The sequence below is a fragment of the Drosophila navojoa genome, chromosome 3 (assembly GCF_054131105.1).
Source record: "Drosophila navojoa isolate 15081-1374.11 chromosome 3, UAZ_NAV_1.0, whole genome shotgun sequence".
Classification (NCBI taxonomy): Eukaryota; Metazoa; Arthropoda; class Insecta; order Diptera; family Drosophilidae; genus Drosophila; species Drosophila navojoa.
This window is the reverse complement of record NC_142891.1, coordinates 9,801,694-9,817,668: the sequence shown is the minus strand read 5'-3', so window position 1 is coordinate 9,817,668 and position 15,975 is coordinate 9,801,694. Positions and strand designations below refer to the sequence as shown.

Here is a 15,975-nt window from a genome sequence, read left to right as displayed (position 1 = left end):
TCTTACAAGTGGCAACCGCGATGCTACATGTTTTCAGTATTAAAAAAATCGAAGTATTAAAAAAAATCGAAAAAAGCCTAATTCATTTTCAAAAAAGCCAGAATTCCCGCTTCCCGCAATTCTTAAATATTTCCCGCAATTTGTCTTCGGAAAAAGCCAGATTTGACGGGATAAAAGCTAAATTGGCAGCAGTGGCTCTCTCGTGCTCACGCTCTCTCTCACTCTCTGTACGAAGGGACTTGTTGCTGCTGGCGCTGCCGTCGCTGGCGACCGTTGCAGACAGAAGCCGTAGTTGAGTTCAAGTGACGACTTCGCACTGAGAACGACCAAATACAAAAACAATAATAACAAATATATGTACATATAAATATATCGCTTTGATTGATATAAATGAATATGCAGCAACAGTGGCGCAGCTGAAAATAAAATAAATTCATTTTAATGTCCAAGTGTTCGCCGTTACGTCTTTAATTGGCGCGCAGAAAGAAACACACACACTCATCTATACAACAACAACAACAATAATAATAACAGTAGGGCAGCCAAAAGCCGCTTAAGTGCATAAGTAATACAAAAGTAATAAGAAGAAAAGAGCCAAAGCAAAACAAAGAAATAGCAATAAGAAGCAGACGAAGAGGTGTGCAAGCGTGTAAAATACGATTTGAGTGCCAAAAAAATAGAGAAAAATACATTAGAAAAAAAAAACATCAGCTTTCAATTATAAAGACGAACCATGCAAAAAGCACAAATAGGAAGGAAATCAACAAGTGTGTGACGCGCGTCTCCGTCCTCCGTTCGTTCGGTCGTCTGCTCTGCGCTCTGCTTCGCTTTCATTCATGCGGTCAACTAGAGTCAACAGCCATAACAGCAGCGGCAGCGTCTGATAAATACCAAAAGCAACAGCAAAAACAATAGTAACTGCATACCAGTAACAGCAGCAACACAACAACAACGACACTTTCAACGGCGAGCTTTCAAGTAAGTTTCCATATGCCATAAGCAATCATGAGTGTGTGAGTGAGCGAGTGCATATAAGACATGCATATGTACTTGTGCACTTAAAGACACACACACATGCACACCTACATACGTGCTTCTACATTTGTGTGTGTTTTGCCTATTTGCTTAACATTTCAGCTATTCAAGCTTTTAGTCATACTTAGTATATTGACTGCCATTCAACCATGGACACGTGTGTCGCGTGCAAACAGAGCTTTGCATGCGTCGAATATCTAGCCGATAGATAATTGCCATACTTGATGAGCTAGTCATAAGGTTACAGTAGAGAGCCAACTGCGATTTGATCTTTTATACATACATATATGTGTGTACATATACATATGTATATATTGTGCACATATATTTTGTTGTATAGGTAATATGTATATGTATATAGAAAGGAATATGCCGAACGCGAAAAGTTCGATTGAACGGTTCATTAAATTGAAGTGAATTTTTTGCGATTGATCAGTTAAGGATATTTATGAATCCGATGATGAACGATATACTGTTGGTTAGATTTGTTTCAGAATCATGCACTCAATTGAACCGTTCAGCTGCTCATAAGCAAAAAGATCATGATCAAGCCGTTCAATAACTGTCTAATAAAAATTGCTTATGAACTACAAAATATGCATCAATCAAAAATTGCTGAGCTCACTGAACTAGTGATGGGAACTGTCGTTCATGAGCTATACAATTGAACGAAATCATCAATTCAAAATAGATATCATGATTCATGAACAGTTGAAATAGCTTACCTAGTGAATATATTGACCCATACGACCCATTCCAAATAGATTAGATAGTATAGCTGTTAGGGAAGATATTCCGAATCGACAATATAAATGTTAAAATATTTTTAATAGCAGAATAGTAGTAATAGTAGAAACCTAGTTTTCTCCTTCCAATTGAAAATGCTTTGAACTTAACTTCAAAACTCTAAACAATATTATTCACTCGTTCAGTTATTGCATAAAGTTCGCTTCAGAATTCCAAATTTCTTGAAGTTGAAATAGTTTCCAATATCTGTTTTTATATTGCAAATATATCTATACTATTTGAAACGGTTTAAGCGAAATTCAAAATGTGTTCACGTGATCCGGCTTCCAATCAGTTGATCGACTACAAGAACAAAGACTCAGAGCCACCCACCGAATGCACCACTTCGAGTGGTATACCCGTTGGTGTCAAGGATGCCATTATGACGGTTGGGCCGCGAGGTCCTGCTCTGTTGCAGGACTTCGTTTTCCTTGACGAGCTGTCGCATTTTGATACGGAACGTATACCAGAGCGTGTGGCCTATGCCAAAGGTGCCGGAGCTTTTGGATACTTCGAATGCACCCATGACATAACCAAATTCTGTGCAGCGTCAGTATTTGATCGTGTCAAGAAACGTACAGCGATAGCCATGAGATTCTCAGTGGCCTGTGGTGAGAACGGATCCGCGGATACGGTGCGCGAACAGCGAGGATTTGCGATCAAGTTCTATACGGAAGATGGCATCTGGGATTTGGTGGGCTGCAGCATGCCCGTGTACTATGTGCGTGATCCCTCGCTCTTTCCCAGTCTGGTGCATGCCCAGAAACGCAATCCACAGACACATCTCAGGGATCCGGACATGTTCTGGGACTTTATGTCTCTGCGAGCAGAGACAATGCACGCTTTGCTCATGTATTTCGGTGATCGGGGAACTCCCGATGGCTATAGGCATATGCATGGCTATGGCGCCCATACCTACCGCATGGTAAATCCAAGTGGAGAAACTTTCTATGTTAAATTCCACATGAAGACAGATCAGGGTATTAAGAATTTGGACGCACGTCGTTGTGCAGAGTTGGCCGCTCATGATCCAGACTATTCCATACGTGATTTGTATAATGCCATCAAGAAGGGCAACTATCCTAGCTGGAGTTTGTTCATTCAGGTGATGCTCAACGAGGAGGCCAGAAAGTGCAAATTTAATCCTTTCGATGTGACCAAGGTGTGGCCACAGAAGGAGTATCCCTTGTTGCCCGTTGGCAGATTGGTCTTGGATCGTAATCCCACCAATTACTTTACGGAAGTCGAGCAGTTGGCCTTTAGTCCGGCTCATATGGTGCCCGGTATTGAGCCGTCGCCGGATAAAATGCTTCAGGGTCGTCTGTTTGCTTATGGCGATACACAGAGATATCGCTTGGGCGTCAACTATATGCAGATCCCTGTCAACTGTCCGTATCGTGTGAATGTCAAGAACTTCCAGCGTGACGGAGCGATGACTGTGAATGATAACCAGGATGGTGCACCCAACTATTTCCCCAACTCCTTTTGTGGACCCAAGGAGAGCTCTCGGGCTCTGGCTCTACAGACCTGCTGTCCCGTTTCGGGTGATGTCTATCGCTATATGAGCGGCGATACGGAAGACAACTTCAGTCAAGCCACCGATTTCTGGACCTATACCCTGGACAATTGCGGCCGTAAGCGCCTGGTACGCAACATATCGGAGCATCTAGCGGATGCAAGTCAATTCCTGCAGGAACGCGCTGTTAAGCTCTTTACCATGGTCCATGCCGACTTTGGACGACTTATGACCGAGGCTCTGAATACAGCCAAGATATCGAAGTTCTAGCTGCTCCAATTTAGCTGATTGTAATATTTGATAAAAAATATATACTGAAATTTTAGCGTTGTTTAAATAAATTGTTAAGAACAAATACTAAATTTAATAAGAATTAAAGATATTTTGTTAAAAATAAATTGTGCATATGGATGAAATAAGATTTATATAAAAATGGGATCAAATGAGATTGTTACTGTGTACCTGTTTGCCATAGACCATAGAGTAGTGCAGGAATGATGATAGCTTAAGTAGTATTTTTAGTAAATTCGTATATTATTTATCTGCACCATTATTTTTCTGTACATAGAAATTTCTATTTGAAATCCCCAATTTAAAACCCTATTAATCTAACTGAAAGCAACCGTCACGTTTTCGGCACGATCTGAAATCTATAAAAACCTGTTGCCGTGGAGATTAGTTAGGGGTAAGGCCCCCTCGCTTTGATAGTTAGAACCACGTATATAGCTGCCATTGGCTTATCAAACTTTTATGGCCAAGAAATAATAAACGTTTGATAATAATCACAAATTTCCTATCGCTGAACCTGAAAATTTTTCTGATAGAGAAATGAAGAAAGCCATTTGCGTGAAGTCAGTTTATTTTTTTCAACTGTTTATCTGAACGAGCGTTCGGAATAGATTATTATTTCAATATGATATTTTGGCGCTACGAGTCACCACAAAAGCTCTGCGCGTGGGGTGTGCCATAGAGTTGCTTTGGTTTATGAGTTGCTCGTAAAAATGGACAACTAGAAATGCTGATAGGGCCATTATATTACTGGGTATATATATAAATATATATATATTAATATTAGGTGTATTGTAAATGTTGACTCCCTTTCACGTATGGCATGTAACCAGAACATACTTGTATTATACTTGCTATTTTATTGCAGATATTATTGCGGCTTATCGAAAACCCATTAAAGCTATATAAGACACATTTACCTGTATAATATAGTTGAAGTAGTTGTATTACAGTTTCCATGTTGAATTACTTCAACTATAATATATACCACTAAACACTTATCGTTATCGTTCGTTTATAGTTGCTAAGCATGACTCGCACACGATTGTGAATTATCTTTGATAAGAACGTACACTCGTTTATTATGAAGCACCCACAAGATCTGACAATTACCGATGGACAGCAGCTAATGGAGATTAACAAAGTGGAGCAAATGGAACAGGAGATTAATGAGCCAGGTGAGTGTCCTATTATAAATTATGATCTAATACCTATTAGCCATCAATTCTTAAGCACCAATGGATTCGATTCTTATCGGATCCATATCTAATCAAGTTAACAATATCATAAATATATAAGTTCTATTTGCGGCATAATCCTAAATCATATATATAATGGCTTTTTTGAGATATTTTTGTTAATCTATCAACACTTGAGTAGATGCAATATTTATTTGATTGCTCCGAAAGACTTTGATAATAGCTATTAAAGACTTTTCTTTTATCGACTTTTACTCTGAAAATATTAGATGTTTTGATACTGCAAAATTGGCATTTAAAATTACATTAAAAAGTATAATAATAATTATAATATAATTTATTTTGAATTTGTTCGGAAATATTTTTCTTTTACAACAAATTGATTCCGAAAATGTTTAAATAAATTTGTATTATGTAATACAAGTTAAATTAATTTTAATTAATGCATTGAATGTATGCAAATCCTTTAAAGTGTAATACAAGAGGAATAATTTACAAATTATAAAAAAACTGAGTCAGCAAATAGTTAAAAAAAAATTTTTTTTGTTATATTTTTAATTGAAGTGTATTCACTACTTAGCAATGATTTGCACAAATTTCAAAATAATTTATGTTACTCCGAAATTTTAGAAGCCATAAACTCTACGGTTCAGGGTAGCAATTTCACCTGGCCAACGCATGGCACGTGCCTGGCCAAAATAAAATAACAAAAAAAAAAAAACAAGATCTATATATAAATGCGCTCCAATTGCGTTTTATATGATATGAGAAGTGCAGCACATAGAACAATATAGGAGTATTTTAGAGGGGAGAGAGTGGAGGAGATGGGAATTATAAATAGAAGCGAGATAGCCTTGATAAACCAGCTTGCGAATGGAGGCTTGATAAGCCAGACGAGCAATCATTGTAAATGTTTATAATTTGTTTATTGATTAGCAAGAACTTGTTGTTGGGCAAGCAGATTAAAAAATTGATTAGTCGTGATATAAGCAACTGTTTTACGATCCAATAATTGCAAGCAAACAAAAACGTATATGTATATTTATATTAAATAAGCTAAATTGCTAACTTTAAGTATTACAAGACGGCTAAAAATGTTACTGTCGGCAAAAAAAAAAAAAATAAAATAAAGAACTGAAAAGAAACAGAAAAAAATTCAATTTAAACATTGAAAATAAATCGCAAAATGGCGCTCAAAATGAAAACGAAATAAAACGTAAGCGTAATGTTTAACTTAACCCCGAAGGGTTAAATATGCGCAATAGCAAACACATACGACTTAAAGCAAAAACAAAAACAAAGAAGGAAAACAAAAACAAAGCTTAGTGCAAAAATAAAAAAACCTAGTCGCTGTCGCAGTCGCTGTCGATCTGAAGTGGCCCGGGCTCAAGCCCCTAGACATAAGCCCAGCATTTAATTGTTGAATATTTATAGCCAGCCTAGGCGGTCTAGCTAGCTAGCCAGATGTGGACGGAACAGGCCCCTCTCCGGGCTCGTTCTGTAGTGTCACCTTTTTAAGCGCTGCGCTGACATGACGAAAACAATTTTCAACTGAAACGCACTCGGCTGGCTACTCGCACTTAATTTGATTTTTCAACATTGAAATCAGGCATTATACAAAACAAAAAGTAGAGTAAAGTAAAGTTAACTAAAGTGAAGTAAAGCAAAAAAACAAAAAAAATAAAATAAAGTAAAACCCATGCCAAGTAGTTGAGACATTTGCCTGACCCACCCAAAGCTTAATATATTTACACAGCACATATAGTCTATGTGCCTACATACATACATACATATACTAAGCTCTGCGCTGATATTATTCTATGGAGGTTATCGGCTAGACGCGAACTCAATTGATTTGTGCATTGCCCCGATTTAATAATATTTTATATATTCTGCGCTCTGGCTACCCCTCCGCACTCTCGTGAAGGTCTTGTTTTCTTAGTTTATTTATTTATTTTTCATTTTTTTTTTTTAATATTGCTCTGCTTATAATTATAATTAAAAAATTTAAAGGCTATCTAGATAGTATTTCCGTGCTTATGAAATATGTGTATGCTTGCACGATATCAACCTCGTTTGCTCCTAAGCAAGTTTTCGTTTTATATATTGTATATTTGTTGAATTTTTTCTCCTTTATTTTGTATATCCGCTTCGGACACTCGTTAATTTAATCATAGAGATAATGGAATCGCCTTATGTCACATTTGTATAGAGGTAAACAATAATGCAATTGCTCTTGAGCTCTTGAAGTGATTCCGAAACCTTAGATAAGTGTATAACGGTATGCCATTCGATTTCTCAATAAAGGTATAATACTTATTGACTTAATGAATAAATTATGATAATAAACGCACAGATATTGGGCAGATTAATTTATATGGAATATTCATATTTTTTTGGCCTAATAAAAAATTTGACAAAATATATATGTATATAAGTTATCAGTTCAGATTTTTTAGTACTTTTTACCCACAGTATATAAAAAGAAATTTGCAAAAACTTTATTTTATATACATACATAAAGTGAAAAAGAAAAATGCAAATTCCGAAAATTTAATATTCCCAAGATTTGGCATCCTTAAAAAAATATTATACAAAACAAAAAGACTTAAAAATGAGCACTCCGAAAAATGAGTACTCCGAAAAATGAGCACTCCGAAAAATATAAAAATTAGTTTTCCTACAATTGACCTGTCAGAAAAATAATTATGTAAGTGTGAACATTTTCTTAAATTCTGAATAAAAACAGCTTAATCTACTCCGAAATAGCAATTTACCATGCACACACACACGCATAAAAAAAAACAAAGCATTCCTAAAACATTTATATAAACATACATACATATATAATTTGTTCTAATGCCGCTCCGCATCAATTACCTTGACTCTGAAAAATTTGTTTCCTGAGCGCTTGAACCATCATTATCTAATTCGGATAGAGCGAAGCTCTCAACTTTATTCCGAGTCAAGTGTTAAGTGCCTTTGGTTGGTGGATAGTTTTCCAGTTGCTTCGCTACGTTGCGATACGAGCGCAGCACTTGAGCTGATTCTTTCAATTAGGCGGTCACCTTTTCTCAATTTCAGCGAAAGATCTGCTCTCTATATATACGGTACACAAATACAGCTACAAATATATTTAGTTGCATGCGAAGCACTCAACAATGTGGACACATTTCACTTAAAGTTGTCGCCGCCTAATGAAGTGTAAATAGTAAATTGCAGTCAAACATTATGAATATCATCAGCAATATTCATTGTGATCATCATTGTGAATGATGATGATGATGATGATGAGTGTGTTGATCATAACAACAACAACAATTGCAACTGCAAATGCAACTGCAATTGCTTAATGATAATGTTGTTCATGACGCAGATGACGAACAACACATGCAAATCACATGGCTGTCCTATGGATACGAAATTCTCAAGCACACACACTCACACTCACTCACATTCACTCAGTCAGTCATCGGGCAGTGCAAAAATAAACGCAGCTCCATTGCTTTGTATGGTTAATATAAATATGTATGCAAATAAAATAATAAAATTTTCGCACAAAACTCACTTAACGAACGCCACAGAAATCAGTAGAACGGGTAAAGGGGAGTTCATCTCATGGGGGGAGTTTTATAATTGCATAGGTGAGAGTGTGTGCGCGTGTGTGTGGGGGGCGGTGCCTGTTGGCTTGGCTAATTTTCATATTTCTCTGGAAATTGACAGGCAGTCAAGTTATCCACATGTGCGCAGGCCGGGAAAATGCGACATGCAAACACACACACACACACACACACATACATATACACATGACACAACAATGCCACGAACATGACATGCATTTTATTATACCCTATAAATGTAAGTGAAAGTGGGGCTATAAAAAAGATGTTAAAGATTACGAGAAGATTTCTTTGGATATGCCCAACGAAATTTAGCCCATTTAGATTTTTTGATATATAAGTTTATTGTTTACTCAATTTATATGAATTATTCTTATTGTTATATACTTTATGTATAATATATTTTTATGTTTTATCAAATCCTAAATCTACACATAGTCAATCATTTTTATTGCAAGCTCTAAATTTGTAACGCTGAGTCTTCATTTTGTAGCCTTGAACTGGGTTTTCATATAATACTAATGCGAAAACAATAAAAATTATAAACAAAAAATTCCCGAAAAATAAAAAATACAAAGTACAATTTTAATTTACTCAATTTAATTCATTAATTTATATAATTTAATTTATACAAAAATATTTTATCATTCCCAAATTTAAAAAAATTATTTGAATTAAGGTTATACCAACATTTATTAGGTTTATTCTCTTTCTTTATTCAACTTCTTTATTAGTTTTTGCTTCCTTGACTTTTACAGGGTATCAGCTAGTCGTTTTCTTTGAGTTTAGCTTTCATTCAACTTGTAATTTTTGTTGCTTATTCACTTCTTTTAGTTGTTTTTATTATTTTCATCAGACTCACAGTCGTATATACGCACACACACACACACACACACACACACACTGTTACACCACACCCATGCAGGAAACGCCGGGTCGCACTCACATACGGGCGACAACTGTACAGTAGCCACAATTGGCGACGATCCTCAGGCAGCGCTCGTGATTCATTTAGCTCGCTGCATTCGATTCCAAGCCAAAACATATGCGTCATATTCATTCCATGAGAGATATGATATATGTATGTATTTACATGCATATGTATATGTGTGTGCTTGTATATACATATTTCCATATTTATGCGCTCATATTTTGTAATTGCAATTAATGCAATCTCTGCCCCATATGACAGTTGCACATGCCGCCGCTCCAATTGCATTGCCCAGAACGTTGCGGACTCATTAATGTGGGGGCATTTGTCAGCCAAGCACTTGTGGGAATCAAAATACTTGTATACGAAAATCGAAATGAAAATGAAATGAAGAAGATGAAGAAGCAGCAGCAGATACAACACATTTGTTTACAGTACAATAGGTAACAGAAACTTTACTGTTAATTGGATTTAACATTTTCACCATTACCGGAAGTTCGTTTCATAATGGAAAACAAATTCGACTCTAATTTGATTACGAGCACGACTTTGTAAACATTTCACTCAAAACAATTTAGATTCCATTAGATTCAAAATCAAATAATATTTTTATGTTGGATAAATAATCAAGGAAATGAAGCTGGCTTAGCAAAAGTATTTTTAGCAAATATTTTCCATTTCACTTCATAATATCCAAAACAAAGACGGTACATATATAGATAGAAATATCTAGAATATATATTTATATTTTATTTATATTTTTTTTTTTTTATAAAATATATATGCAAAAATTAGGTTATTATTAAAAATTATTTAAGTTGTTTTAAGCATTAAAGACTATACTATAAACAATAAACACTTGTTTAAATAATTGATTCAAAATTTGAAAAATCTAAAGACACATAATAAAAAATAAATATTAATCAGAAAAAATATATATTAGATCAATCCCTCAAATTTGAATGTTAAATGAAAACCGGAAACGGAATGGTATATCTTTTTCCGAATTTTGTATATCACACATTGAGTATTTCCAGCGGAAATTGAGAAAGCTGGCTTAAATTGACATTACGATAAAGAGCCCGATCTGAAGATATCTCTAGACAGACAAAGTCAAAACAAACAAAAAGGCGTGAACGATAGCCATTAGATTAAATATATTTATATAAAAATAAATACATGCATATATACATATATAAATAATATATATTAAATAATATATATGTATATTCTTGTAGGCCTAAATTTTAATTTGGCTATAAGAAATTTCTTGGAATCGTCTATGATTATTTGTGATAGCGCATCACGTGAGAATGCATTTGTCAGTCTGATAAGCGTTAATTGACAATTTGGCCATACGCTGTGACGTCACACGGCACGGCTGCCAGCCTCAGCGGTGACGTTGCCAACTTTAGCCGGGCATTCGAAAGCAACAAAATATAAGTCAAAGTACAACTGCAAAACAAAATGAAACAAACACAAAAACAATAACAAACCCAAAGGAAAAAAAAAACAATAACAATAACAAAAATGCCAACGCCGTTTGATTTCGTCACAGAAATTCCGGCGTATTCAGCCGCGCCGGTTAAAGTGCGAGAAATACAACAACAACAACAACAACAACAACAGCAACATGAAACGCCGTCGTCGTCCACAACGCTCTGGCTTTTGCCTCCAGCTCCGCTGATTGTGCATGAGTAAGTGGTGAGTGCGACACGGGTGTTGAATGTTGAATGTTGAATGGCAATCTCAGCGGTGCAAACACACACACACACACACACACACACACACACTCAGTTGCACTGGCAGCGAATTATATTCAATTGAATCACAAGCATCAATCAACGCCCAACGTCCAGCTCAGCGTTGAAGCGCAGCTCAAAGAATAAACAAAAACAATTGAGCTTTAAATAAAAAATAACCCGACTAGCCGATACGCTGTAGATTGATTTAAAAAATTTAGGAACTTGAGTTTTTATGTGAAACAAGTTCAGGAAAAAAACTTAACAAAATTAAAAAAAAAAAAATACTTTTATCATCGAGTGGTTGATTGAAATTATATTATAGATGAAATAGATTCAAGATAATATGAAAAATAATAAATATATATTGATATATCACGTTATATATGATAATAATAATAATAATAATAATAATAATAATAATAATAATAATAATAATAATAATAATAATAATAATTATAATTATAATAATAATAATAATAATAATAATAATAATAATAATAATAATAAATAATGGAACAAAAGAATTTTCAGAAATATATTTTATGAAATATAAAAGTATATTATTGTTCTCATTCCTCTGTTACACACTGCATATCATACCCCACTACATTTCTATATATGTATGTACAGGGCATACAAAACACCGACTTAGCTTTTGCATTCATACACTCCGAGCTCAACGCGCCGAACAACCGGCAAATTCTTTCATTTATTTTTGTAAAGAACAACAAAGTAAATACAAATAAAAAAGAACTTGTCAACGCTTAGGTAGCGCCCGGTACCAGAGGCAACCTATCAAAGCGAATCATTAATCTATGTGCGATTTGGTTGTCCGAATGCCAGACACGGCTCAAAGCGCTCCCAGCCCAGGCTGGAGCTGTGTCTGTTTCACAACCAGACTTCTTTTGCTTCTATATAGACAAATATATAATATATATAAAATATATACATATATATATTATGGCCCGTGACTGATAAGCGAGCGCCTTTGACAGCTCAGCTTTGCTGACTACTTCACTGTCATATCAACAGAGCGACCTATAATGTATAAATATACATACATATATATATGTATATAAATATATGGCACTTGCTACTGAGCTCCGGGATTCAGATAATGATAAAGCGGGCCACTCGACGCTGTCGCCAGAGCAGTGCGATATGCATGTTTGCCAAGCTGAAAGTGATCTGATCCACAAATAGTGGCAGACACGCAGTCGAGTTCAGGCCAGGCCTATGAGTGTGCCACGATAGAGAGAGAAAGAGAAAGAGAGAGAGAGAGAGTGACACAACGAACAGCTCATACCCTAACGAAAATGCAATAAATAAAGGTGTTGCATTACCTCACATTTTTATTGACTTTGTGCTGAGACAAGTGCAGGCGCTGACTTTTATTTTTAACTATTCAAATAATAATAATTTAGGGAAAATTCCAGAAAATACAAATATGGAATAATTGCTATTTATAAAATATTAATTTAGTTATAATTTACCATTTATTTATATAACATGTAAATGTTCAGTATTTATGAATTCAATTATCATACTTTTTTTTTTAATTCACAACTGTTTTGTATAAATTGTATTTAAAATATTTATAAAAACAAATTTTATATTTATATACATATATATAGTTTTGTTTTTTTCATTGTTTTTTTTTTACAACATATTAAAAATATTTTCTGCTTATAAAATGTATTTAAATCTTAATTTAAATGAAGTATATTATTTTTATATATTTTAATATGAAATGATATAAAAAAAATATCCACATTTATGCAAATATACTATATATATTCAGTTAAATTATTTGAAAAACTTCAGATTCCCTGTAGTCAGAGTAATTGGTCATAAATTAATAACATTTCCCATTCTATCTCTCTTTTCCTCTCTCGCTCTCGCTCTGTCTCTCTGCAATTCTTCATATGTCTCTTTATTGTTTTCCAATATTTGCTGTTGTCTTAATGCTCCATTTTAGATCTTGTACACAACTTCTTCAAGTCTTATCAAGAAATGATTTATGCTTTGGATTGTCATGATATACTTTTAATTGAAAGAGTTTTTATAGTTGGTTGATATTCTGCTAAAGAGTGAAAGTAAGAGAGATAAAAATAGCTAATATAGAATTATTCAAATCTAAATAACATAAGCTATATGTGTCTAAGTTAGAATATTATTTATTTGCTTTTCATAATTATACACAATTATGGAAATCTAATTATTATTTAAATATTGTTAATTATGATGCCATAATTATTAAATTAATTCATTCTATAGAATATTAAAAAATATACAAATTAATTTTGTATTTCATTTATGTTTATTCTAAATATATTTTTTTATCACATGTAAAATATTTTTAAGCTTTAATAATTCAGCTATAATTTGAACTTGAACTTAAAAAAAAACAACAACAAATTCTTTGGAAATAGGAAAATAAATTGCGACACCTAAATGCGTAGGTAAATCTGAAGTACAGTCGCAATAATCGTGCCGCAAATCTAAATAAATAAAATTAAAAAAAAAAACAAACATTTTTTTTTAACCAGAAAAAAACCAAAATGCTTCAAATGATTGTGTGATGTTTATGTTGTTGTTAATGTGCGACACTTTGTGTGCATATTATGTATGTATGTATGTATAACAGCCATTAAACAATTAGACCTGTGTATGCATATATACATACATATACATATACATATATGTCTATAGAGAGCCAGAAGATTGATAACAGGCCAGCACAAAACAGAGCCGACTGCGCATGCCCTGCCCGACTGGCTGGATGACTAGCTGACTAGCTGGCTGACACGAACGCAAGACGATACGAGCGCCGAGCTGTAATCGCCGTAAATTGTTAACAATTTGTTGTTGTTCTTATTTTTTGCGCTAAGGCAACAGCAACAAGTGCAGCAATAACACAAACAACAACAACAACAACTAGCATAGTAATAATATTTAATAAAGTTTATGTGTGCTTGCCGTTTGGCTCTCGCCTAGAGCCGAACGCACGTCGATCGAGCGACAGCGACGTCCGCTGAGGCAGCGACTGTGCTGCTGCTGAGTCGACGCGTCGTTGCTGTCACCGTCGCAGTCGCTGTCGCCGTTGCCGTCGCTGTCGCCGTCGCCGGCCGACGTTGACTTCTATATCTACAACAAATAATATTAAGACAGTTAGTACGTGCTGAGAACATTATTTGAGGTTTAGTCAGTGTTTCGCACTGGGCGGTTATAATACATAGAAGCACCGAGAGCACCCAGCACCGAGCACCGAGCACCGACATAGCCGGTGTCCGTCGTCGTCGTCGTATTGTGCCGGTCGAGATCGCAAGAACTAACAAAAATAAACACAATCAATTAGAATTTAGACAAAAAACAAAAAAACAAGAAAAGAAACTAAAAAACACTGTGATAAGCGTATATAGAAATAGTTGAGCAACAAATGGAGAATAAGACAAGAGTTCTTAATTAATTTGCATTATTTATTTACGTGCTGCAACCTGTTAACCCTAAGCCTGATTACCGATGTAAATATATATCTAGATATATATCTATATACATACATACATACAGATATATCGCTGAAACGTTTCGAGTATCGTCTTTTCGTCATTTTCAATTTTAATTTGTGCAAATATTGAACTTTACTTAAATGTATGTGTGTGCGTGTGTGTGTGTGTATACAACAATAACAACAACAACAACAACGACAAAAATATGCGCTAACAGCAATTTCTGTGAAAATAAATTTGCTTCAAGTGTGAAGGATTTTTAAATATTTGCCCATTGTCGCGTCTTGCAAGCTGAGAAAAAAAGCAAAACGAGGAAACCTCTCGGTGAATAATAATTATAGTTAGATATACAAATATCTATATACATACATATATCTAGATAAATTTCATAGAATTGTTAGCCAATTAGTTTATAACAAATGTATGCCTCAATGCTACCCAGTTTGTTAAATATGAAAACCGAAAATTTAACAAATTCGGGCTATGACGATCCATTCCTGTTGGAAGAGAATCTATTGCAAATGATGGGTGAGTTGCGTCGTTCTGGTATACATATATGTATGTGTTTTTGTACAGTTTAATCAGTTTCCATGATATATAGCCTTGTGTATGAGGTTTATGGCGCCTCGTTCAGTTTTCGATATGCGGCTATCGTTATATCTTTAGCTTTATATATCTTAGATTTTATATGCCCAATAGACCTCAGGGTTAACAAAAACTTAATGTTGTTTGTTCAGGAGCTTATCTAACGACGAATATTTATTATTTTACAATGTAAATGGAGGAATTTTTAGGAGAGTTTAATATTCTGGTTGACTGAAAATATTTAAGTTTACTTTTTGTTTCACATATTCTTAGATAATATTGATAATAATTTTGATATTTATTTCTACAATATTATATAAATATTCTTTATATTTATATATGTACATAGTATATTTTCTTAGCTCCTTCCAATTTTTCATTGCATACTTTTGGCATACTCCAAGTTCGCGTGTTTCTTTTTGTTTCGCCTCAGACACCTGCTGAGTACATTTGAACTGAACTTATCTTTGTCAAAAAAACATTTATTTTAATAAGAAAAACAGTTATTATCGTGCTGGCTTAGATTAAATGCCCCTGCAGACATATAACTCATAGTATATACATATATATAAGTATATATACATACGTATATCATTTAGAGGAAGTTAATTATCGAACGTTTATTACTGTGAAGGTAAAATAATTTATATAAAATCAATTGAGCATTTAATGATATTTTCAAAGAGTATGGTACATATTTATTTAAAAGGCAATGTAGAATTTCTTTTGCTTATTGTTGTTATTTTTGGCTTTTTTGAGGC

The 15,975-nt window shown here is 34.3% G+C and overlaps 3 protein-coding genes across 4 annotated transcripts in view; all 3 read left to right on the top strand.

Annotated features, from left to right (window-relative positions):
- Positions 1-208: 208 nt before the first annotated feature.
- Positions 209-15,975, top strand: part of Hnf4 (Hepatocyte nuclear factor 4) — a 30,877-nt gene continuing 15,110 nt past the window's right edge. The window contains exons 1-2 of one of the 2 annotated variants that reach the window (XM_030384886.2): positions 209-978; positions 4,647-4,803. In XM_030384886.2, coding sequence (XP_030240746.1) covers positions 4,710-4,803 — 94 coding nt within the window. In that variant the 5' untranslated portion in view covers positions 209-978; positions 4,647-4,709. Of the gene's footprint in view, positions 979-4,646; positions 4,804-14,817; positions 15,158-15,975 lie in introns of those variants that run through there. The other variant, XM_030384885.2, reaches the window with a different exon arrangement.
- Positions 1,920-3,704, top strand: CatB (Catalase B). Its single transcript, XM_030384891.2, has one exon. It carries the CDS (start codon positions 2,087-2,089, stop codon positions 3,605-3,607), a length of 1,521 nt encoding a protein of 506 aa, XP_030240751.1. The 5' UTR covers positions 1,920-2,086; the 3' UTR covers positions 3,608-3,704.
- LOC115562796 (PI-PLC X domain-containing protein 2) overlaps positions 10,700-15,975 on the top strand; it is a 49,994-nt gene continuing 44,718 nt past the window's right edge. The window contains exon 1 of the mRNA XM_089257752.1: positions 10,700-10,737. The gene's annotated coding sequence lies outside the window, so the exon portion shown is untranslated. The remainder of the gene's footprint in view (positions 10,738-15,975) is intronic.

What these genes read in the sequence shown, in the direction of transcription:
- CatB (XM_030384891.2), top strand. Translation starts at nt 2,087, where the DNA reads ATGTGTTCACGTGATCCGGCTTCCAATCAGTTGATCGACTACAAGAAC.